At 43.2% G+C, this 25,546-nt stretch overlaps 1 protein-coding gene across 1 annotated transcript in view; it reads left to right on the plus strand.

The window, feature by feature from the left end:
* Positions 1-6,554: 6,554 nt before the first annotated feature.
* LOC102423592 (membrane-spanning 4-domains subfamily A member 8-like) overlaps positions 6,555-25,546 on the plus strand; it is a 22,498-nt gene continuing 3,506 nt past the window's right edge. The window contains 8 exon segments of the mRNA XM_023756389.1: positions 6,555-6,690; positions 10,463-10,523; positions 13,037-13,260; positions 17,243-17,362; positions 21,047-21,110; positions 21,286-21,303; positions 22,414-22,472; positions 22,475-22,522. Of these exon segments, the coding sequence (XP_023612157.1) occupies positions 13,042-13,260; positions 17,243-17,362; positions 21,047-21,110; positions 21,286-21,303; positions 22,414-22,472; positions 22,475-22,522 (528 nt within the window). The 5' untranslated portion in view covers positions 6,555-6,690; positions 10,463-10,523; positions 13,037-13,041.

Below are 25,546 nucleotides of genomic sequence, written 5' to 3' on the forward strand. Positions count from 1 at the left end.
AGTAGGATATCTGAGTAAGGAAACTGATGTTATGGCTAAGGGCTGGCCCTCCTGTTTGTGGGCAATGGCAGCTGTTGCTCTCCTGATCCCTGAGGCAGTTAAGCTAACTTTGGGATGGGACTTAACAGTATACACCCTCCATATGGTGGTCTCTCCTTTGAATACCAGGGGAGGCCTGTGGCTTTCAGATAGCCAACTGTTGAAGTATCCATCTTATATAAAAACTGCTGTTTGAAATTTTAACCCTGATAGTATGGCTTCTGTCTTAAATAATAAGGAAAATAAGACTACTCCTATTCCAGAGAGGCCATAAACTATGCCCCAGACAGAGTTGTCAGTGCTGACACCCAGACAGTTGCCAGACCTTGAGATATGGTCTCATGGCCCCTTCCCAGCACGCAGGCCTTCTTTCAGCCCACAGAAGTCGTAGTCATACATTGCAAGGGGCATCAAAACGGAACAGATGCAATAGCAGAGGGAAGTCATCGAGCAGATATTGCAACCAAGGCTGCTACCCGAGAGCCTTGGAAATCTATAGAAGCCCCTCTAGTCTGGGAAGACTCCCTTTGGGGTATTAAGCCCTATTATACACAGAAGGAAAAGGAATGGGCTGAATCCAGAGGATATACTCCCCTTTCCACCGGATGGATACAGATAGAGGGGGATAAGCTCCTCCTTCCTAAAGCCAATCAGTGGAAAGTTATACCAGGCATTTCATCTAAGGGATGAAAAGACTTATCAAATAATTCAGCAATTATTTACAGGAAAAGGTCTCCTGAAGACTACCTAACAAGTAGTCAGGTCTTGTGAGGTCTGCCAAAGGAACAATCCTACCAACCAGGAATTAGTATTACTTGGTCTTCAAAGGAACTGGAGGGTCCCCAGGGGAAAACTGGCAGATAAACTTTACCCACATGCCTAAAGATAAAGAGTTTCTATGCCTCCTCGTGTGGATAGACACCTTCACTAACTGGGTAGAGGCTTTCCCCTGTAAGACTGAGAAGGCACAAGAGGTAGTCAGAACTCTAACTTCAGAAATTATTCCCTGCTTTGGATTACCACACTCTTTCTAGAGCGATAATGGCCCTTCATGCAGGGCCCAGGTTACTCAAGGGGTCTCAAAGGCCAGAAGAAACTAGGCTTTCAAATTTGAGAATTCTAGAACATTAATAGATTTACCTCTATACATCTTGGTTCCCTTAAATGTTCTTTTCTTGGAAAATATTCAGGTCCTGCAGAAACAGTGCTTTGAATAAAAAAAGATTGCAGTCCCTACTGACATTCTAGAATCATCATGAATTCCCCACGCCCAGCTTTCAATTCACAAGAAGCCACGTCTTCTCCAGGGGAGGACAAGTCATGTATTTATTGGGAGCCCTGTGTTTATTTGCATAAGTATGTTACAGGCATCTCTCACAGACACCAGAGAAGTGTTATCAGACAGACCCCTGAGTCAGAGGGAGTGGGCTGTACCCACCTATACTACATGGTATTCTTGTCATGCCAAAGTGGAGGGAGGAATTTGCCAAATCAAGTACTCATTTGGTTTGCTTCAGTTTTCTGCCCCCGAGCACAGTCCTAATGTGTCTTTCTAATTTTTGTTATGCTGCAACCCCCTAAACCCTGGTGGCAAAATAGAAAAAGAAATTCCCAAAGGGACTGAATTCACTGTGATCAGTTGGTAGGAATGAAGGACAACCATGCAGCTAAGAGTTAACTGGTAGCAATTCAATTCAAGTCACGGCACCAAATGTTACAGGCAGCCCAGAGACTCCAAAAAAGGTGTCATCACACAGTCCCCTGAGTCAGAGGGAGAGGACTGTCCCCACCTTGATTCTTGTCTTCTTGTATAAGAAGCATAGGCACTCCATCTTGCTACTGTAATCTCTATTCTGTAAAAAATCTGCTGTTTGAGATTTTAACCCTGCTATTTTGGCTTCTGTAAATATTTGCTTGCTTGAATAATAGGGAAAATAAGTTCAACTATTTGACCTTGCAAACTACTCTGTTGCCGCTTCTAGCTACTCCCATGCCAGGTATTTGTCAATTATCTGAAATGTACTGTGCTCAAGGTTACAAGCTGCCTGCAAAAATAACCTACTTAGAGCTCTTGGTGAAGTCTGCAAAAGGTCTGGAAAAAACCCTTATTTGGGGGACAAAGGGACTGGGAGAGGTATAAAGGGAAAACTTCCTCCATGCTGTTTTGCTCAGATTTGGGATATTTCTCCTTTGAGACTGCTAGCATAATAAAGACTCCTAATTACTACTTAATTTGGCTTATTAAGTCATCTTATGTCAGCTTGCTGATTTACAATATAACAAAATGAATGCAAATGAGAGACATTGATTGCGTTGTGATAAAGCCAATTTATTAAAAAAGTAAAGCATGGTTCAGCTGGTGTGGCTCAGTGGTTGAGCATCGACCCATTAATTAGGAGGTCACAGTTCATTTCCTGGTCAGGGCACATGTCCAGATTTCAGGCTCAATCCCCAATAGGGGCTGTGCAGGAGGCAGACGATCAATGATTCTCTCTCATCATTGATGTTTCTATCTCTCTCTCCTCCTTTCCTCCCTGAAACCAATGAAAAAAATATATTTTTAAAAAATAATAAATAAATAAATTCTTATTTGAAAAATTAAAGCATGCACATTTATTTAAAGAAGCAAGGCAAGCAATCAATACATTTGGCTTATGAAGTGCAGATAAGCTCTCAGCTAATTTTAAGCACCAGTTGGGTGGGGGTTTGAGACATTATATATCCTCCCGTCTATAGGTTACAAATTTTTTCTGCTGAATATTTTGGTACAGATTAATTCTCAAGGTCCCTTTTTACTTTGTTGTGGCCTTCCCATAATTTACGAGAAGCACCTGGCAATTTTATCTTGCCAAGCTTTGAGGTTGCTGGCTTTTTTAGGGGATAAAAATAAAAACAAAAAACATCCCCTTTTTCCTTTTTCCTTTCCCAAAGTGGCTGATTAGTGGTTGAAAAAAGTTTCCCTCTTCTCTCCCCATCTCCTCTATTCTCTAGGTGGAAAGTCATTTAACCATTAGCTCTCAAGCATGCTTAGTTTGGGGAGATAATGGCTTATTATTTATAAGGTGGCTGCAAATTGCCCATACTTGTGGGGAGCTGATATAGGGTTAAGCCTAGGACTGACCTGTTGGTAAAGTCACAAACAATTCCCAGCTTAGAGGGCACAGTCCTCTTAGCATAATTAGGCTTGACCTTATGAGGCTCTCTAGATCTTATCTGGGAAGCTAATGGGCTGAGGGAAGTGCAGGAAGTGCCAAAACAAGTGAAACTCACAAGAACTGTGTAACTATGGAAACCACTACCTTGTTTACCTCTCACTATAAAATAAAGGCTCAGCTTGCCTTGGGATCTTTCTCTGTGGCATCAGCCAGGCACAGGGAAGATCCACGGAGACTAAAGAGAGCTAGAGAGTTCTGAACACTGTCTCCGTGTAAAACATTCTTCGCCAACCCCGTCCACACCTTTGGGGAACCCCTGGACCACTGGGGCTGGACCCCAGCACATACTGTTTGGACTTGTTTTAACTTTCTTGGAATGTTCCTAGCTTTTCATTGCCCTACATTGGCCTCCAAGTTCTTCCTTTAAATAAAAAATAGCCATAGATAACATGTTTGTCTCCATCTACGGTGGGGGAGAGGGGGTGCAGGGAAGACCAAGGAGGAAAAAAAGTCCCCACTTGCCCATCCAGATCCATTTTCTGCTGTTAGAACAGTTAGGTAACTGGTAAGACTGCAGTGGAACATTCAAATGGGATAATTGGAGGGACATTTCATACAGGAGCTTCCTCCAAATTATGGGCAGGGTGTAGAGAAATCCCAAGTGATAGGATAATACTGTAGCAGATAATAAAAACCTTATACTACTCTGACGAACCATGAGACTGAATTAGAATGAAATTTACTAAAAAACTAGTAAAAGAACTCACATACTGATAGTTTCCTTATAAGCATATTGCAGTTGCAGTCAGTTCATGCCTGACCAAGGAACAACCCTGACCACAGGAATTTGGGCAAGTGACCAGCAAAATCGCTGCCAGAAATGTTGCCTGAATGTCCTTTTACCAGATACCAGCAGTAAAACTGCAGATGGAGCAAAGAAACTGAAAGGTGAACATGGCTGATCAGTATGTGGTGAGCAGGCAGGCTAAATAGCCATCTCAGACAGTGATTAAAAATATTAAATTTATTTAAGGGAACAGGATGGGGAATGAGATATCCAAGGGGAAGGGCTGCACAGCACCGTGCCAAGGGGACATTGGGTCAATGATGGCAGCACCCAGGAGCTGGAATTTCATCCTTAGATGCAATCACTGGCAGGAAGCTTTTGTCTTCAGTGGTTTTGGGGACTGAGGTGAGCTCGGAATGTGGATGGAATGTAAGTGTGCAATCAGATATCTTCAGGACAGTTTCAATTCCTGGTGTCCAGCAAGGTTTCCCTGGTCTTTTGTTCTGTGGTGGGAAGCTTACAAATAGCCGTTAAGGATTCTTGCAGTACAGTCCTAACATTTCCCTCCTCTTTCTATTTGTTAATAATTATTCTTAACTAGTGGCCCAGTGCACAGATTCCTGCACATTGAAAGGAAATTAATTAGAAGGTGGATGGTGAGGCGGGACTGGGTGAGAGATGGGCCAGACACACCCTGAAGCCAACCTCCCGTGGTTCCTCCCTGGCCAGCTGCACTTGGGGCGGTGCTGCAGCTTGAAGGGCATCTGGGAAGTGAGTGGGGTCCCTCTGGCAGGTGGGGTCTTTCGGCTTGGCCTGCAGGGATCAGGCTGAAACTGGTCCCAGAGTATGAGAGTTGCTGTCGCTGGGCAGCTCCTGAGTTGAGCATCTGTCCCCTGGTGGTCAGTACGCATCATACCTACCGGCTGGTCGCTTAGCCTTTTATATATATAGATTAGAGGCCCGGCGCACAAAATTTGTGCATGGGGGTGGAGGGGGTTCCCTCAGCCCAGCCTGCACCCTCTTCAATCCGGGACCTCTTGGGGAATGTCCGACTGCCAGTTTAGGCCCGATCCCAGACCGCTGGCTCCTAATCGCTCACCGGCCTGCCTGACTGGTCACCCCTAACTGCCCCCACTGCCAGCCTGATCGCCCCAACTGCCCCCCACCCTGGTTGCCCCACGCAGCCTGCTTGTTCAGTCTTTTGGTCATCCCTCACTAACCCCCCTGCCGGCCTGGTTGTAGGCAACCATCTTGGGAGGGCATGAGGGTCAATTTGCATATTACCTCTTTATTATATAGGATGGGGACAAATGTGTCTATCTCTGTCAGTTGTCCTAATAACAAAGCATTCCAGTGCTGTTGGCAGGGATATATAAATAGTTACCTCACATATTAGAAACTTACCAGCTGGCAGCTTAGTATGTCCATTACTATAAGGGAGGGTGAAATGATCAGAATAGTTTATATTATAACTAGAGGCCCAGTGCATGAAATTCCTGCATGGGTAGGGTCCCTATGCCTGGCCGGCAATCAGGAGGACCGATTGAGGCCTTCCAGATGCCAGCTGGGGCCTTCCTTCCCCAGCTGCCGGCTGCCAGCTGGGGCCTTCCTTCGTTCCGCACCACCCCCTGATGGTCAGCACACGTCGTAATGAGTGGTCAAACTCCCGGTCTACCAGTCGAACTCCCAAGGGGACACTTTGCACATTATCATTTTATATACTAGTATATAGATTATTAGATACTGAAAGAACAACTAGAACACCTGGTAAAAGTCAGACATTCACCACAGGAAGCTACTGCAGCAGCCAGAGAAAACATCCCTGCATCTTCTCCTGAACAGTGGGTCCTAACACATAAAGATCCTTAGATGTGACTTTAACCCCAAAATCAATAGAATAAGTATAAATATGTATATTAGTAGTAGATGTTCCAACTCCTACTAGGCAAGATGTAAAGGTCTGTTCTACATAGGTTCCTCCTGAAAGGCAAAAGTATACCCAAGGCTGAGGAAACCTGTTGAGTGATTAGGTAGGTAAAAGCTGACCTTGACACAGCCATGGTGTCATTTATCTCATTTTGCTGCTTTTCTGGGCCTGAAGCTGAAATACAACTGAGGCCTAGATGTTACCTTTAGGGAGGAAAGGGTCAGGGGGTTTAAACTGCCTGAACAGTGACATGAAAGATCCAGAGTCCAGGCCAAATGACAAGTGATATGCTAGGGTAGGAAAGGTTACCCTGGGGGTGAGGTTCTTGTTTTCCCAGTTTTGTTCTTTGCTAGGTGTAGGGCACGGCTATAGGGTTTTAAGCCTGGGACTGACCTGTTGGCAAAGCCACAAACAAGTCCCAGCTTAGAGGGCATAGTCCTCTTAGCATAATTAGGGTTTACCTTATGACGCTCCCTAGATCTTATCTGGGTAGCTAATGGGCTGTGGGAGGTGCAGCAAGTGCTGCCAAAACAAGTGAAACTCACAAGAACATTGTAACTATGGTGACCACTACCTTGTTTACCTCTGGCTATAAAATAAAGGCTCAGCTTGCCTCTGGATCTCTCTCTCTGTGGCCTCAGCCAGGCACAGGAAGATCCACCTAGACCCAGCTTATTCTCTTTGTCTGTCTTTTCTTCATCCATTCGCCGCCCTCACTCAGGCTTTCGAACCCTTGGCTGAGCTGGCTGGGCACAGCTAGGCATCTGGAGCTTTCTGTCCTGGTGAGTTTCAGTACCTGGCCCATCCTCATTGTTCTGGGGGGTTTCAGGGTTTACATCCCCCTCCCACCAAGGATTTTTGGCACTGATTTTTTTTTCAGAGAAGAAGGGGTGTCATATCTCTTCTATAACTGCTTTCTGCTGAAAAGGAATGATGTTTCCCTTCAGAGCTAAAAATCCTTGCTCTCTGTAAGAGGGACTATGAGACCTGGGCACAGGAAGAGGTTGTGATGGTGTCTAGGGGTGGTATTTCCTGAGTATAAGTGAAATGAGTTCATGTAGAATTAGGAAGTTAGAGTAAGGGATGGAAGAAGGAGGAATGGTGGAGCTAGCTGAAACATACAAAGAATGTATTTTGCAGGAAATAGGATGTTTTTCGTAGAAGTAAAAGAGAACAATGCTGCAGAAAGGAGAGGAACTAATCAGAGAGCAGCACAGATAGACATAGAGCAGGCCTTTAGCAGATATAAGGGGAAGAACAGAATGTTTCTACAATAACCCATTTGAATCTCCCTCCCAAGGAGGCACCCTGTGTTTGTTTGCAATAAATTCCTGCCTTGTTTGAACACCTGTGGTCTATGACTTCATTCTTTGATTCTGTGAGACAAGACCCCAGGGAAAATTTCTGCTCTCCAGTTCCTGTATCACAAGTAGGACTTATAACCCGGTGGAGACAAACTGTGGGACAAAAGCTAGAATGACAAGAATAGTAATAAATGGTATGGTGGAAGGAAAAAGTTCTGATTGCTAATTCCAAGTCAAAGAATGAGAGAAAAATGAAACATTAGTTTGGAGGGTTATAGCCAAATATTTAAGGAAAAAACATAAAAACCACTTCAGGATTTAGTTTAATTTAGCTCGTGTGAAAAATAAACTTTGAAGATCATGAACTGGAGTCTCACATTTACAACTGTATATATGGAGCCTATTGAAATATAATTTTCCCCCTAAAGTCACCCTCATTTTTATTAAAGAGCCAAACTAAGAGCAATTCATTTACTGTATTGTCTAGTTCCAATTTGGCCTGGTTATTTGCATGAACACAATAAGAATAACAATTGATTATGCAGGCTTTTAAAAACCTGATTTGCTGGAACCTCATGATTGATTGAGCTTTAATTAGCTTCTCAGAGCAAAGAACTGAGCCACCTAGTTGACATGAGGTTTTCCTGCAATTGCTATAGACTTGGGTGAATTTCTTAAATTCTTGAGGTCCCCAATGATGTCTTGAGGTTCTCTCCTTTCCATCTTCCAGGAAAGCAACCTTTGTTCCTTACCTGTAAAGACTGCCATGAACCATGTGATTAAGCAAAATACCAGGCTTTTTCTTGCAAGTGGCTTTTGATTGGCTTCAAACAGTTTTGAGAATGCTTTCTGGTGGTGCTCAGAGTCCAGGTACATCATTTTCAGACATGACATTCTAGTCAAAGTCTTGGTTAATAAAACCACAATTGGAAACTGGTCTCATTGAACACATGTAAAGAAATGTATTGCCATGACTCACTTATTAAGAACTGATAGATTAGGAGGGATCAAGGAAAGAGAAAAATATAAAAGCTTCCATTTTGTTTATGAAGGCATAATTTACCAAATTGTCCTAGGGAAATACAAATAAGCTTCTTTATATCTGGAATACAGAAAGATTTCCAACGAACTAATCTTTTGTCCTGATTACTTGCCAATATTTCATGTTTTTAGTCATTCTTCAGAGTTCTATAATTTTTCACTTATCGGGCCATCAAAATGAAAGGTGAACATGTCTGGTTAGCATGGTGGTGCATAGGCAAGCTAAATAGCCATCTCAGACATTGACTTAAAAAATTAAATTTATTTAAGGGACGGATATATCCAAAGGAAGGACTGCATAGCACCATGCCAAGGGGACATTGCGTAGATGATGGCAGCACCCAGGAGCGGGAATTTCATCCTTATATGCAGTGTTAATGTAAAAAACCATTGAAACCTGTAAAGAATTTTTGTGAGTTTATTTGAGCCAAACTGTCGACATATGCCGGGAAGCAGAACCTCAATGAATTGAGATGATGCTCCAGAGAATGGGGAGTTCATATCTTGTTTTTATAAATTACCATCAAAAGGAAAATACCTAAGTGGGTTAACATGAAATCCATTGGTGATAGATTAAGGAGGTGGAATAAAGCAAAGTGGGGAAACCTCTGGGATGGGATAAAAAGTGAAATGATGGACATATGCTTCTTTTACATAGATGGATACAGGACAGTTTAACATAATTAACGGAACAGTGAGGGAATGTCCTGGTGCCATTTGTTGTGCCCTGAGGGGTCCGGGTAAAAAGGGAAGTTACAAGTTACCCAGACATTTCACAGATCTGTTATCTTAGAGGCAAAAAGACAAATGGGCTCAGTAAAGATCTAAGTTGATCTTTGTCAAGGAAAATACTGGCCTAGGACATGACTACCCACTATAACCTGTTTTTAGTTAAAGTTTAATTTCAGACCATCCTTTGTGGTTACTCTAGGTCTCTGATTTTGCAAGACCACCATGCAGGCCCTCCCTGAGCTTGTCAGGTTAGCATGTGGCCCTTTAAAAAATATATATAATATTTTATTGATTTTTTTTTTTTTTTACAGAGAGTGTGATGGGCAGGCTTGCTTAGCACCATATTTGGGAATAGAAATAGATATGTAATCTCTGTATAGCATAGGAAATTTTTGTAACCAGAGTGTGTTTTTCTTTTAATTAACTTTGTACCCTATGTATCAGGAACTTGATGTTAATCTGTACTTCTTGGAGGCCCGGACACCCTCCAGCCAGGTGTGACACCACACTGGTTTCAATTGAGTTTGTCAAAGAATAGATTGTGGTTAACACCCTTAAATAGGCTCTGAGAGAAAGGCTCGGGGCTGTAGCAGGGTGGGGCTTCCTGAGCGGAGGCACCTATTGCAGTCACTGGCCAGTTCAATAAATCCTCGCTTGCCGCTTAAGACCTAATTGGAGTCGGTGGTCTTATTCTCACGAATGTTGGTCCACAACAAGAGGAAGGGAGAGGGATAGAGAGCTAGAAACATCGATGAGAGAGAAACATCTACCAGCTGCCTCCTGCACACTCCCCACTGGAGATGTGCCCGCAACCAAGGTACATGCCCTTGACCAGAATCGAACCTGGGACCTTTCAGTCCGCAGGCCGACGCTCTACCCACTGAGCAAACCGGTTAGGGTGGGCAGGAAACTTTTGTCTTCAGTGGGTTTGGGTGCTAAGGTGAGCTTGGAATGCAGATGGAATGTAGGTGTGTGATCAGGTATCTTCAGGACAGTTTCAATTCCTTATATGGACTGACTCTTGGTGTCCAGCAAGCTTTTCTTGGTCTTTTGTTCTCCTGTGGCAGGAAGCTTACACTAAGGATTGCATTTACCAGCAGTCCTAACAGAAACTACATGATGAAGGGTTCATGTTTCCCCCCTGAGAGCTTTGTTATTCTCTCTTACATGCAGCCATATACAGTACCCCTGAGTGCCCAGTTCATTTCTGTGTCTCCCTGTCCACCAAGCACAATCCTTTATTCTCCACACCAATACCATTAAACACTTATCCAATTGTACTGCATTTAATTGGTCACTTGTCATTCATAGGAAGTAAATGTGGGTGAGAAAACTGAGCTCTAGGGTGTTAGTGACACGCCCTGCCCCAAGGAGGACTTTGTTTTAGATCTTGCTAAACATATTTCCCAACTGAACCCAGTGTGATAGCTCTTTTGGAAACTTTGAACTAAGTGTTTTTTCTTTCCGGGAATAATAGGTCGCCTACAACAAGCCCTGGGAAAGAGGAACAAGCGAGATTTAGCCACTGGCAGAACAAAGTGAGTATACTTAATCTAATGTTTCTACGGGTAGCTCAGGCATGCTGATAAGGTTTTCCTGCCAAAGGAGACTTAGAATAACTGTGGGTGTGAGGATGAGTCCATGGCAGGGTTTATTGCACTAGCTTTTGAGGGTCTGCGCCAAAAAAAAGAGAAAGAAAAACAATTCAGTCTGGTTCCAGCCATGGGCAAACTACTGCCCGCGGGCCGGATCCGGCCCGTTTGAAATGAATAAAACTTAAAAAAAAAAAAAAAGACCATACCCTTTTATGTAATGATGTTTACTTTGAATTTATATTAATTCACACAAACACTCCATCCATGCTTTTGTTCCGGCCCTCCGGTCCAGTTTAAGAACCCATTGTGGCCCTCGAGTCAAAAAGTTTGCCCACCCCTGGGTTAGACACTTTGCTTTCAGCCTTGTCAGACGCTGATCAGGGACCCCAGCCATGCCAGACTTCTGACCTACACAGACATGAGCTAAAAAATGGAGTCTGTTTGAAGCTGCTAAATTTATAATTTCTAATACAAAGTGCTTTCCTTTAAGAAAAATCATGAAGACTTTGCAGCCAGAGATTGTTCAAAGTCTCTGATTCATAGGACCCTAAATTAGAAATAATGAAACCTCTATCTTTAGTTACCTTCTCTATAAAACAAGAGTAGTACTGTATTTATTATCTCCCCCACAGAGTTATTATAAAAATTAGAGACCATGTGTATAAAGATCTGTGAGAGCAGCTTAGAAACAAACTACAGTGAAGGTGACATGATACCAAGTTACTTACCAGATACTCAGGGGTAGCTGTTACAATTATAACTTATAAATACTGTCACTGTTGTTTAGGAACTTAAAACCTTATAGAGAGACATCCATGGGGGTAAAGTATTTTAATAAATATATGTATATTGGTTTATGGCACTGAGGAGAAAGGACAAGTAGTGTCTGAAGAATAGTAAAATAGATTAAAAATCCAACCTGATAAAATGCCTCAAAGAATGCACTCTCTCAGATGGGAGACTCAGGTCTGCATGGTAAGGCATTTTAGAATGTTCTACAGCTGAGAGCCCTACCAACATGGCCAGTCATCAGAGTTGCCAACTTCTTGAGTATTTCTGAGGATGTACCATCCTGTCTTCAAATGTATTTGTTATGCTACCCTTATGGAATTCTGTGAGTCATCACCTTTATCGAAGATTTATTTAGAAGTTGCTTTTCGATATGTTACTACAACTCACTCACTCTAACTTTTTCTCTAAATTTCCCGCATGAAACCTAAGAGTTCTAAATCCAAGTCAAATGTACCATGGGATAAGCAAAATAAATTTAACTTACTTTGTGTCTCTAAAAAAATAAAAGAAAGAAATTTTAAAAACGAAACTAAAATTCACAAGTGACCTAGAACATTGAGCAGCATGAACCCTCCAGTGAATATACTCAGCCCTGACAATGGGCTTCCTTGGAGGATAAGGATCTCCATTTAATGAATATTTATATGACTGCGAACTAGGGGAACTCGTGTCCACTCTCCCAGCCTCAGTTTCCTTTTTCAGTAATTGAGAGATTTAGACACACTGTTCTCCAGGGGACTCTCCAGCTCTGCAATGTTGAAGTACCGCTATGTGCACAAAATGCCCCACTAGGTATGATGAGAGATACAAAAGTGAGAAGGACACAGCCCTGCCCTCCGTAGTTCTTATCCACTTTGGGCCTCAGTTTTCTCACCTGGAAAACTGGCCAGAGAGGATTCAGGATGTATTTGTAAAGCAGTGGCTGTGTATGTGCCCTCTAACTGCTATCTAATATCTCTGAAACAATAAACTCATAGGAAGTTTCGATACTCAAATGAGTTAATGGAAGCAAAAGTCCTTTTTCAATGTAAACATTAGTGCATATGTGAGGGATGATTTTACTGCATTTATATTTTAACTAGAAGCCGGATGCACGAAATTAGTGCAAGAGCAGGCTTTCCTTCCCCCGGCTGCCAGCACCGGCTTCCCTCTGGTACCTGGGACCTGGGCATCCCTCTGGCCACTGGCAGGCACCCTGGACCTGAGCTTCCCTTGTAGCCCCGGCTTTGTCTGGAAGGTCACAGCAAGGGTTCAGGAATCTGGAGAAGGGCTGCGCATAAATGAATAGAGACTAGACAAGAAATATAAATTTGGAAGGCATTTTGGGGGAGCCAGATGGAGGCCGCACCCTCTAGTGAAGTGGGCTCCCTGAATGTCCGGACCCATGGCTTTTTATTCACACATTTTGCCCTTTAGCAAAGCAGATATACATATCAAAAGTACGGCTTGGCAAACAGGAAAGGATTATCAGGTTAGGGGAAATGCCCTCAGCTGTTGGGCAGCAGGAAATAATATGCAGATCTTCAGCCCTGCTGAAGTTGTCCATCAGCCTTCTGATGAACTTCTAGCATTTATTATGCTAACTACTGTACTTAGCCTCCAGCAGCAAGGATGTCTGGAAGGACATCCAGTCTAATGAGCATATTACACTTTTATTATTATAGATATCATGAATTTGATGACTTCAGCAGGCTCCACAGCCAATTCTGCGATTATGATGGCACCCCACCACGGGTATCCTGTGAACCCCGGAAGCATGTCTCAGGTGCCCCAATATCCACTCAACCAACCCCAAGTCCACCAAATTCCTGGGAACCAACCTGGTTTGGAGCCGCCTGTGTCAATGCAACCTGCCCAGAGATCCTTAAAAGAGGGCAAAGTTTTAGGGGTAAGTGAGTTTCACACTGTGTTCACTGGCCACATGGCTGGAGTCAGGGGTAGGAGGAGGTTTGGAAATACAGAAACTCCAAATCCAGCAAGTGGGGCTGGAGCTGACCCAGCCTTGCCAAATTCAGGTCCATTAAGAAGCTCAGCTCTACAGCATCACCAGGGTCTCTGTGTGGGACCTTGTACTATCTATCTTGGGTATTTTAGGAAAGAGAAAAGCAACAAAGAAACAGTAAATTGGAATGTTGGTCCTGTTGCCAGAATCCATCTTGACTCATGTGGCCTCTGGAAGAAAGTGAGTCCAGAGAGCTAGAACGTGGATTCTAAACCCAATGTACTTGAATGGAATCTTTCTCCAATGGGAACAAAATAAGAGCTCATAATGATTTTCCCCCGCAAAGGCTGTCCTGGGTGGGACAAGAGAAATCCCACTACATTACATGGGTAAATGAATACATGCATGCATTCTGATTCAGGCTGTCCAGGTTCAGATCCTAGCTTCACCCCATATTCTGCTCATATCAATGTCAATCAATACAACCTGTATGGAAGGCTTTCTGTATCTGCCAAATTTTAAAATACACAATAATTCCATTTCTGAGACTTGTTTTATTGATATGTCTGTACACATAAGAAATATGACAAGTGTGAGGTTATTTATTGCAGCATGGTTTGTGATAGTGAAACTGGCCCAAATGACCCTCAGGGTCTTTTGCCTGCTGCTGTGAAGCCAAATACATGACACCGTTGCTGATGGAAAGAAAGTGATTTATTTAGGTGCTGACTGCCTGAGAAGATGGCAGACTCATGCCTTAGCAACCATCTTAATGTCTCAGGGTAGGCAAAAGGCTTTTTTTAGGGGGATCATGGAAAAAGGGGCATTAAGGAATGCTGCTGACATTAGTTTTACATTTGAGCTCTCATGTGGGTTCGATGCTCTCTTTCATGTCTGTCAGCATCTGGTATTTTTACTCTCTGAGTTTTGTTTCTGGGGACAGGCTATTGCAGGCCTGGCCCGACATTGGCATCTATTACACAATTATGGTAGAGGCCAGTGAAAAGGGGAATTGGAACTGCTTTTGCCTGTGACATGCTTAAATATGAAATTATTAATATTTTAGGCTATAAGTTTTATTAGTATACTAGAGGCCTAGTGCACAAAAATTTGTGCACTCGGGGGGGAGGAGGGGGTCCCTCAGCCCGGCCTGTGCCCTCTAGAAGTCTGGGACCCCTCGGGGGATGACCACCTGCTGGCTTAGGCCCGCTCCCCAGGGGATTGGGTCTAAGATGACAATCAGACATCCCTCTGGCAGCCCGGCAGCCCTTGGGGGATGTCCACTTGCCAGAGGGGAGCAGGCCTAAACTGCAGTTGGACATCCTTAGTGCTGCTGAGGAGGCAGGAGAGGCTCCTACCACCACAGCTGTACTGGCAGCCATCAGCCTGGCGTGTGGTTGAGCAGAGCTCCTCCCATGTGAGAGCGCCCTGACCACCAGAGGGCAGCTCCTGCATTGAGCGTCTGCCCCCTGGTGGTCAGTGTGTGTCATAGTGACCAGTCATTCCCAGTCCTTCTGCTGTTAGGGTCAGTTTGCATATTACCCTTTTACTATATAGGATAGAGGCCTGGTTCACAGGTGGGTGCTGGCTGGTTTGCCCTGAAGGGTGTCCCGGATCAGGATGGGGGTCCTGCTTGGGTACCTGGCCAGCCTGGATGAGGGGATGATGGCTGTTTGCAGCTGCTCACACCCCCTTCAGGGTGGGGGTCCCCACTGGGGTGCCTGGCCAGTCTGGGTGAGGGGCTGAGGGCCATTTTCAGGCTGGTGGGTGACTGAAGCTCCCAACCTCTCCTTTTTTTCTTTCTTTTTTTTTATTTTAAATTCTGGGATTTATTTACCTTCTATGGCTGTCACTGGAACTGAGAGCCGGCTTTAGCTCTGAGGCTCAGCTCCAGCTCTGAGACCTCGGCTGCTGAAAGCAGGTATCTGGGTTTGTTTGGCTTCTATAATTGCAACATTGTTTCTTGGAGTGCAGCTCAGAGGCCAGCAGCGGCAGGCGGGGAACCTTGGCTTCCTCCATCACTGGAGCAAGCAAGCCTCCTGTTTGCTTCAGCTGCCTGGCTGCCGGCTGCCATCTTGGTTGGCAGTTAATTTACATATCGCCCCGATTAGCCAATGGGAAGTGTGTCGGAGGTACGGTTAATTACCATGTTTGTCTATTATTAGATAGGATTCTTTTAATCTTTGATTAGTCAATTAGACGTGAGGTTTTTTTTTAATATACTGTACCCTGTTATAATAGGAAAAGAATGGGGATAACCGAAATATTTATTAATATAACACTGGTTAAATCAATATGTTATATGTCTAAAGAATGAAATGTGATGGAGCTATAAAAAGGATGCTTTTTACCCTGCCAGTGTTGCTCAGTTGGTTGATCATCATGCCACGTACTCAGTGGTTGCCAGCTCTATTCCCAGTCAGGGTACATGCCTGGTGGCAGACTCTATCTCCAGTAGGAGGCAACTGATCAATGTTTCTTTCCCATCAGTAGTTCTCTCTCAATTTCTCCCTCTCCCTTCCTCTCTCTCAGAAATCAATGATAGCATATTTTAAATACAATATATATATATAATTTAATAAAAATAAACCTCCCTAGTTTTTTGAGTAATGATATGGACATACCTCCAAGCTATATCATTAATGAGAAAAAGAATTTGGGGCAGACATTTTGTATGATTTTCTAATATTTGTGCAAATTTAATGAAATAATATATTTGTATTTTCTGTTATGTTTGTACTATATACACATATTTATCATTTGGGCAAGAATCTATAATAGTTTCCTAGAGCTGCTATAACAAAGTACTAATAACCAGGGGTCTTAGAACACAAGAAATTTAATGTCTTAGTTCAGAAGTTTGTGATCATAGTATCCATGGGGCCATGCTCCTTCTGAAGGCTCTAGGGGTGGATCTGTTCCAGGCCAGTCTCCCAGCTTCCAGTAGGTCCTTGGCTGGCAGCATAACTCCCATCTTGGCATTCTCCTGGGTGCGCATGTTTTTCTTCATATGGCATTCCTTTGAAAAGATAACAGTCATAGGGGCCACCCTATTCCAGTATATCTCATATTATCTAATTGCATCGGCAGCAACCCTATTTCCAAATGAGATCCCATTCAAAGTCACTGGAGGTTTTAACTTCAATATATTAATATGAGCCCTGGTCAGAGTTGTTCAGTGGTTAGAGTGTAGGCATGTGCACCAAAGGGTTGCAGGTTTGTCTCACAGTAAAGGTCAGGTACCTGGGTTGCAGGTTCAGTACCCAGCCCTAGCCGGTCACGAGTGGCAGGCAGGCAATTGATGTGTCTCTCTCATATCAGTGTTTCTCTCTCCTACTCTTTATCTCTCTCTGTCTTCCATCATCCCTTCAGTTAATACTCTCTAAAAATCAATGAAAAAAAATCCTCAGATGAAGATTAACAAATAGAGATATATAAATTTGATGAGAGAAAGAAGACACAATTCAATCTAAAACAATATTCCAAAGAAATAAAAGATGAGTACAAAGACTTATCTACAAAGATGTTTATTGCAGTGTTGTTTATAATATGAAAACATACTATACCTGCCCAATATCTTTGTTCCAACTCTTCCACAGATCATCCACATAATGGAATGTGGGCAGCCCTTAAAAAACATATATTTAAAGAATACTTAATGCCATAGGGACATTTTAATAATGAAATATTAAGTTAAATATGCAGAGCCCTTTTGTATAATCAGTGTATATATTTAAAAAATAATGGAAAGTTATGCACCAAAATATAAGTGATTGTTTTCTTTGAGTGGGGGGGCAATTATGGGAAGTATTGTTTCATTAGTACATTTTAAACAAAATATTTATTAAAATAAAAAGGAGGCCCAAGAGTGCAGGGGTTAAGATCTGGCCTCAGAAACTAAGGCCTCTGCTTTTGGCTCCCCTGACAGGCCATCCAGATCCTGATCGGCCTGATACACATTGGCCTCGGCAGTGTCATAGGCATGGTTCTCTGGTACTACACCGCTGTCTCATTCTACGGAGGCTATCCCTTCTGGGGAGGCATCTTGGTAAGTAATGTAAGTGGCCCTGCAAGTGAGTTCCAGAAATTGCCAACACACTGGCAAGTTGAGTACTTTGCTGCATGCGTTTTTCAGCCAAGAGAGCACGTGGGCTGTGAACCCAGCTCAGGTCTTGTTCACCAAGAACTTTAGTTCATGTGGGCAGCCAGAACAAATACCACAGACTCGGTGGCTAAACAACAGACATTTATTATCTCATAGTTCTGGATGCTGGAAGTCCAAGATCAAGGTGTGGGCAGGGTTGTTTCTCCTGAGGCCTCTCTCTTTGGAGTGTAGATGGCCATCTTCTTCCCTGTGTCTTCACATGGTTTTCCCTCTGTGTGTGTCTGTGTTCATATCTCTTCTTATTAGAATACCACTCAAATTGTTTTAGGGCCTACACATATGACCTCATTTAACCTTAATCATCTTTCTTTATTTTTTAATGAAATTTTATTGGTGTGACATTAGTCAACATGAACATATAGTTCATGTGTGAATTTCTAAGTTATAAAATCTGTATATAGCCCCATATGCCCACCACCCAAAGGCAAATCTTCTCCTGTCACCTCATATTAGGACCCCCTATTCCTCCAACTCCCCTTCCTCTGGCAACCATGACACTGCTGTCTTTGTTCATAAGTTTCAATTTTATATTCCACATATGAGTGAAATAATATGGTTTTTAGCTTTTTCTGTCTGACTTATTTTACTTAGCATAATGTTCTCAAGGTCCATCCATGTTCTTGTAAATGACTCTATTTCATCCTTTCTTATGGCTGAGTACTAATCACCTTCTTAAAGGTCCTATCTTCAAATACAGATGCTCTTTAACTTACGATGGGGCTACATCCCCAAAAACCCATCATAAATTGAAAATATCTCGAGTCAAAATGCATTAAGTACTACACTGCAGAGAATGGGTCGTTTAGGCTCATGATTGTGTGGCTGACAGAGAGCTGAGGCTGGCTGCTTCTGTCCAGCATCACCAGAGAGTATCTTAGCACATAGCACTCATCCAGGAAAAGATCAAAATTCAAAATCCAAAGAGCAGTTTCTATTGAATGCATATCATTTCACACCACTGTAAAGTCAAAAAAATCATAAGGCAAAGTATAGTGAGTCTGGAAACGTCTATACAGTCACATTTGGAGGTCCTAGAGGTTTGGACTTCAAAAGATGGATTATGAGGAGACAAAATTCAGTTCATATATCAAGTGACAGTCCTGCAAGGTGCCATTGTTCCAAAGCAGGCAGCTTCCTAATTAGCCCACCTCAGAGGTTAGGAAACCTTTTCCTAGTTCATTAGCCAAGCGCTCAAACGCTATTGGACTCAGGCTCAGAGCTGGTGCTCCAGGAGAAAAACGTTTCCATCAAGGGTTAAGAGTGGCTGCCCAGCCACAGAACAGACAGTAAGCAGTGGGAACTCAACCTGGAGTCCTCTGATGGGCTCAGAGTCCACCTTGCTGCAAAATATTTGGTATATTAGATGTTGTTTTTTTATTTATTATTTATTTGTTTATTTATTTATTTTTCTGGAAAAGTCCACAGTTTTTATTACATTTTCAGGGTGATCTGGAACCTCTTTAAAGTTAAGAACCAAAAGTTCTTTCTCTTTCCAATGTATTGCCTTTATGATTGTTTTCCACTCTTCTTAGTGTCTTTCCTCTTCCATAGGCACGCAGTGCACACGCACGCACACACACACACATACACACACACACACACACACACACACCCCCAATGCAGTCTCTCTCCCACCAACCCTGTCTGTCTCTACCTGCCAAAACACAATTTTTCTCTCAAATCACATATCTGTGACCCAAGCCAACTTTTCTCCAAATAGCAAAACTCCAGAGTAACCTGGACATCAGCCAAGTCACCATACATCATGAGATTTAAATAAAAATAGCCCAGAGTCATCCACCACACACACACACACACACACACACACACACACACACACACACACACACAGCAGGGCTTAGGTTCTTGGGAGCATTTTTATTTGAGCACCTGCTCTCTCTTGTTCCCATTAAAGTCTCATTATCTGAGGCTGAGGTCTTCTTTCTGTTCAGCACAGACCCAGACTTGGAACTCAGCCAACCACAGACACCTGTGTGTATAACAGACTTCTGTGTAGTTTGGGGAAATGGAGAAGACTAACACCACAGCGACAAAACAGTTCCTGTTGAGTGTTAGATTCTCTTAAGGCATTTCAAAGGCCTTGGTGGCCATCTCCCCTTCCACCAGGCTGCTCAGGTCCCATCAGCCCTTATGACACCACTCTCCCTTATTCCTGCAGGGCACTTTTGCTCTGTGTTGCCTTCTTGACTACAGGACTATCTATTTCCTAAAGATCATATGGTCCTCCTCCAAACCAAAGACCCCTTTTTTAGGCACCTTAAGAGGACCAGCATGGACACCAGAAGTCCAGTCTTCTGTTTCCTTCCTTTCCTACAAAGTCTGTAGAAATAGAAAGACATAAAATTGAGACTCGTTTTCCCAATTATAGGAAAAATGGCATTCCTTTTAGAAGGCACAGGTGGCTAGAGTAAGTTTTCATTGTGAATATCCATTTCCATTCTAAGCTACATGCATCTACCCTGAGGTGGAATGAGTGCAGGATGAGGGTTACAAACATGAGATCTGGGGTCAAATACTTGAATTTGATTCCCAGATATACTATTTTCTGAATGGTCTTGGGTGAGTTATTCAAAATCTCTAAGCCTCAGTCCATCCCTCTATAAAATAGGAATAATAATGGTGCTTGATGGGGCATTATGCAGTTAAGTAACGCAAAGGTAAAAACAGTTCATGTAGGGCTGAGCAAGCTTCCATTAAATCATAGCTGATACCCTCTCAAATCCTCACTGACAGCAGAGAATCCCATCAGCCACTATTCCTGCAGAACATCAGCATTGAAATAAATACAAACATCCTTGCACCCTGTAGCCCTCATAGTTGATGTACTACATTGCAGAGATGCAACATTCTTTGGAGTAACTAAAAGATACATTGGGCTGATATCTCAAAGCAGTGAAAATGTGGGAACCCCTTCCTTCTTCCTTCCAGAGCTCCCGTGCCTGAGTGAATCATTTTAGGAGGCCAACAATATGTGCCTGTGGGAAAATAAAAGGCAAGAAAAGAAGTAATTGTATTGAGTACCTACTATGTACAGAATCTACCATGGGCAAGATACGCTAAATGCTAGAAGCAAGGGACAAATTATCTCATGATAATAACACTTAGGAAGACATACAGTTTTCCTCATTTTTTGAAGAGGAAATATACACTAAGAAAAATTCATTAACTTACACAAGATTACATGAGTTTCAAGTTAGAGTTTAAAAACTGGTATACTGGATTCTAAAATATATATTTATCCTTAGTCACTGCCTTGTGGTACAAAATCTCCTCCCTTCCTTCCTTCCTTCCTTCCTTCCTTCCTTCCTCCCTCCCTCCCTCCCTCCCTCCCTCCCTCCCTTCCTCCCTCCCTCCCTCCCTTCCTTCCTTCCTTCCTTCCTTCCTTCCCTCCTTCCTTCCTTCATTTATTTTCCCCAAGTTGAGTAGGAGATCCCAGCAGAGGATCCTGGCATGTGTGAGAGAATATATGTGTGACCAGAAGCATGGAGCCTGAAGGTGGGTCTCTGACCACTGACCTCTTTCTAAACTCCCTCTCTTCTGCATCAGTTCATCATTTCAGGATCCCTCTCAGTGGCATCAGAACAGCTACCAAGATCTTCTTGCCTGGTAAGTCCCACCCTGAGACAGGCTCTCTGAACCATGGACCCTTAGGAGAGCCACACAGCAGGGGAAAGAAGCTCACACACAATGTCTCCTTCATCCTTGCACCTGCTTATAACCAGACACAGGGCCCTGACATGCATGCTCACTCATACTCACTTACAAGACCACATGAACCTGGACAGAGTCACAAATGGGAAAGAGTCCAGAAGATTTGGTGGAAGGAAGGGCAGCTTCAGGGTGTGGAGAGACAGAGAGAATAACTTTCCTAAGAGGATCTTACAAGGGGAGGCAAAAAACAACCAGGGGTGCTAGGCTGCCCTCCAGCAGAGCAGGCACTGATTGCCTGCAGCACACAGAGCCCAGTGCCAGACATTTCTACAGGGAAACCAGGGGAGGCTCAGGCAGCAGCTTCCCAAAGGAATCCTTCCTAACAAGTTCTGTCAATTAACATGGGCAAAGTTTGCTGGCCCCAAGTATTGGACCAAGAGAGTACCTTTGTTTCTCTCACAAGCTGGTTATCTAGAGAAAGACCCCAGCATGGCCTGGTCCCACAACAGATGAAATCTATTTAAAAACTCCATAGGAAAGATCAATTCTGGGCATGTCATTCTGCACATGGACCAGAATCATGGAGCTTCAGAGCCGGTCACATACCAAAACACTTTGGTTGAGTCTTCTAGCCACGTCCTGTGGGATAAATGAGTCAAGTGATTCCTAAACATTATTCTTGGGGATACTTGTTCCACGAGATACTTTATGAAATGGTTAGATAACTTGGGAGGGATCTCTATTTAGTAGTCTCTTCTCCAGTGGATCCATATTCCTTCTTAAAGGCTTTGAGAAGTCCTGCACAAAAGACCTAACTTTGTGCAACCCAGGTGGTGTTGTTTTTTAATATATTTTATTGATTTTTTTTTACAGAGAGGGATAGAGAGTTAGGGATAGAGAGTTAGAAACATCAATGAGAGAGAAACATCAACCAGCTGCCTCCTGCACACCTGCTGCTGGGGATGTGCCCGCAACCAAGGTACATGCCCTTGACCGGAATCGAACCTGGGACCCTTCAGTCTGCAGGCCTACGCTCTATCCACTGAGCCAAACTGGTTAGGGCAACCCAGGTGTTTTCAAAGTTAATTTACCACCAAACCTATTTTGCACAAGATATCTCTTTACTTGCCTCACATCTAGGGTTCCAGGAATTCACATTATGAAGCATTTGCTGAATCTCTGCTCATCTCAGCTATAATTGTTTTCCTCTCTCATACTGACCCTGTGTATCTTCTTTAGCAAAAAGGTAGCATGGGCTTGAGTAAACGCCAGTGCAATCTTCTCTATGTTCGGAATCATGCTCTTCATCACAGATATGGGCTATACAACTCCATATGTGGGATCATGAGTGCCTTTGATTGCAGTACAGTGGTAAGTTTCCCTCTTGACCAACGCTCCTCTGGGTTCCAACGTAGCTATCTTTGGGCTTTTATAAGTCCCTGACCTATAGCTTTATTGCTGTTACCCTAAGCATGTGACATTTCTTAATCTTTTTTTTTTAAATAAATCTTTATTGTTCAGATTACATTTGTTCCTCTTCCCCCCCCCCCCCATAACTCCCCTCCTCCCAGTTCCCGCCCCACCCTCCGCCCTCACTCCCCACCCACTGTCCTCATCCATAGGTGCACAATTTTTGTCCAGTCTCTTCCCGCATCTTCCATTCACCTTTCCCCCCCAAGAATAGTCAGTCCATTCCCTTTCTATGTCCCTGATTCATTATAATCACCAGTTCATTCTGTACATCAGATTATTTATTCACTTGATTCTTAGATTCACTTGTTGATAGATGCATGTTTGTTGTTCACTATTTGTATCTTTACCTTTTTCTTCTTCCTCTTCTTAAAGGATACCTTTCAGCATTTCGTATAATACTGGTTTAGTGGTGATGAACTCCTTTAGCTTTTCCTTATCTGTGAAGCTCTTTATCTGACCTTCAATTCTGAATGATAGCTTTGCTGGATAAAGTAATCTTGGTTGTAGGTTCTTGGCATTCATCACTTTGAATATTTCTTGCCATTCCCTTCTGGCCTGCAAAGTTTCTGTTGAGAAATCAGCTGACAGTCGTATGGGTATTCCCTTGTAGGTAACTGAGTTTCTTTCTCTTGCTGCTTTTAAGATTCTCTCTTTGTCTTTTGCTCTTGGCATTTTAATTATGATGTGTCTTGGTGTGGTCCTCTTTGGATTCCTTTTGTTTGGGGTTCTCTGCGCTTCCTGGACCTGTAAGTCTATTTCTTTCACCAGGTGGGGGAAGTTTTCTGTCATTATTTCTTCAAATAGGTTTTCAATATCTTGCTCTCTTTCATCTTCTGGTACCCCTATAATTCTGATGTTGGTACGTTTGAAGTTGTCCCAGAGGCTCCTTACACTATCTTCGTATTTTTGGGTTCTTTTTTCATTTTGCTTTTCCGGTTGGGTGTTTCTCGCTTCTTTGCATTTCAAATCTTTGACTTGATTCTTGCCCTCCTCTGGTCTGCTGTTGGGAGTCTGTATAATAATCTTTATTTCAGTCAGTGTATGCTTACTTTCTAGCTGGTCCTTTATCACACCATCGAGGGTCTCGTTAGATTTCCTGTACATCTCATCAAGTTTATCGAGAGACTCTAGAAGCCTCTTGAGAGACCTCAAAAGTGTGGTTCTGAACTCAATATCCTCCCTTGATAGTTTTGTCCTGTTTCTTTGTCTCTGCATATTTTACGCTTTCTTGGTACACCCCCTAGTGGTCTTTGTACGCAGTCTTGTTGTAGTTAAGCCCTGATTGTTGTAGTTAATACTAGAGGGATTTGACCACCAGGCTGACTGGCTGTGAGAAACAGCTATGTGGAAAACTTCGGTCCTCTGGGGAGGTGCTAATCTAGCCTTTGCCTGAGGCGATCCAGCAAATGGCTCTGCGCAGGGCTTGGGCGGGGCGGGGCGGGATCAAAAGGGCGGGCGGAGGGAGCAGTTATGGCCGCTCTCAGTCCCGTTCCCAGAGGCTCTGCTTCTCAGAACCCCAGCCGCCGCTGCCAACCTCGGAGAGAAAGCTGCCCTCAGATTCCAACTTATGCCGGACAATCCCGCTTCTCCCGTCTGAGTCTGAGTCCCTAGAGACCCGCCCGGATCTGGAGCTCAGAGTCTGAGACTCACTCCCGACCGAAAACGACAACCGCGCCCTCAGCCACCAGCCCGCTTTGCGCGCGCACCTCGGTACCTTTATATTTTCCACACTGCGCCTCTTCTGAGCCTCGGTTTGCTGTTCTCTAGTTGAAGAGTCTCTCCTCAGCCAGCTTTCCTGTGGTTCTGGGTGATGTCTGTTCCGTCTTTTAGTTGTATTTTTGAAGTGGTTGTTTGCGGCAGCAAACTCCGATGTTTACCTATGCCACCATCTTGGTTCTCCTCCAGAATCACTTATTAAAACACAGACTGCTGAACCCTATTCCCAGGGTTTAGTAACTTGGAATTGGTCCCAAGAATGTGCATTTTGCCTGGCTGGTGTTCAGTGGTTGAGCATCAACCTATGTACATCACCTTTCTTAATCTTGTTTCCATCTTTATAAAACAGTACCTACCTTTTGCCATTGTTGGGAGAATTAAATGCAGTTATAGAGAAAATACATCAGTACCCACCAACCTGCTCATCTTCCTGCCCATTACTGTGGACAAAAGGTTCAGCAAAGATGTTCAGAAAAAAGGATGTAGTGTGAACATTTAAGGTTTTTCAGGCCATCTGATCTCTGTTGCAAGTACTCAACCCAATGTGAAAGCAGCCATAGAAATGCATAGGCGAATGAGCCATCCCATATATAGACCCATGCTGTCAAATAGAAATCTAATGTAAGCCATGTGAGTGATTTTACATTTTCTAGTCTCCAAATTAAAGAGAGAAAAAAATGTAAAATTAAATTCAATAATACATTTAGTTAACCCAAAAATACAAAACATAATTTTAATATTTAATCTGTAAAAAAATTATTCATTCAATATTTTGCATTTTGGGTGCCACATCTTAGAAATCTAGTGTGTATTTAGTGTGTATTTTGCATTTACAACACATCTAAAGTCCCCAGGGGACACTTTGCTAACAGATGGGAAAGCGCAGCTGTAGATGAGCTCCATGTAAACTCAATGTCTCTCTCTGCACAGCAGCCCTGTCCTCTCCTCCCATTAAAGTTATCACTCCATGTGCTTCTCCCCTCTCTCTGGCTCCCACCTCTCTTCTACATCCCTGTCTGATTTGCTACAGCTTTTCCATCAGCATTGAACACACTTTTGTTTCTTCATCTTTAAACCCAAACTAACCTTCTCTTGGTTACTTCAGGTACCACTCCATTTCTCTGACTGTCTCTGCAGAAAATTCCTTAAGAATTGTTTACTTTACAGGCTGCAGTCTCTCCTCTCATAATCTCTCTTTAACCCACA

This window comes from Myotis lucifugus, unplaced genomic scaffold (genome assembly GCF_000147115.1).
Source record: "Myotis lucifugus unplaced genomic scaffold, Myoluc2.0 scaffold_92, whole genome shotgun sequence".
Lineage (NCBI taxonomy): Eukaryota > Metazoa > Chordata > Mammalia > Chiroptera > Vespertilionidae > Myotis > Myotis lucifugus.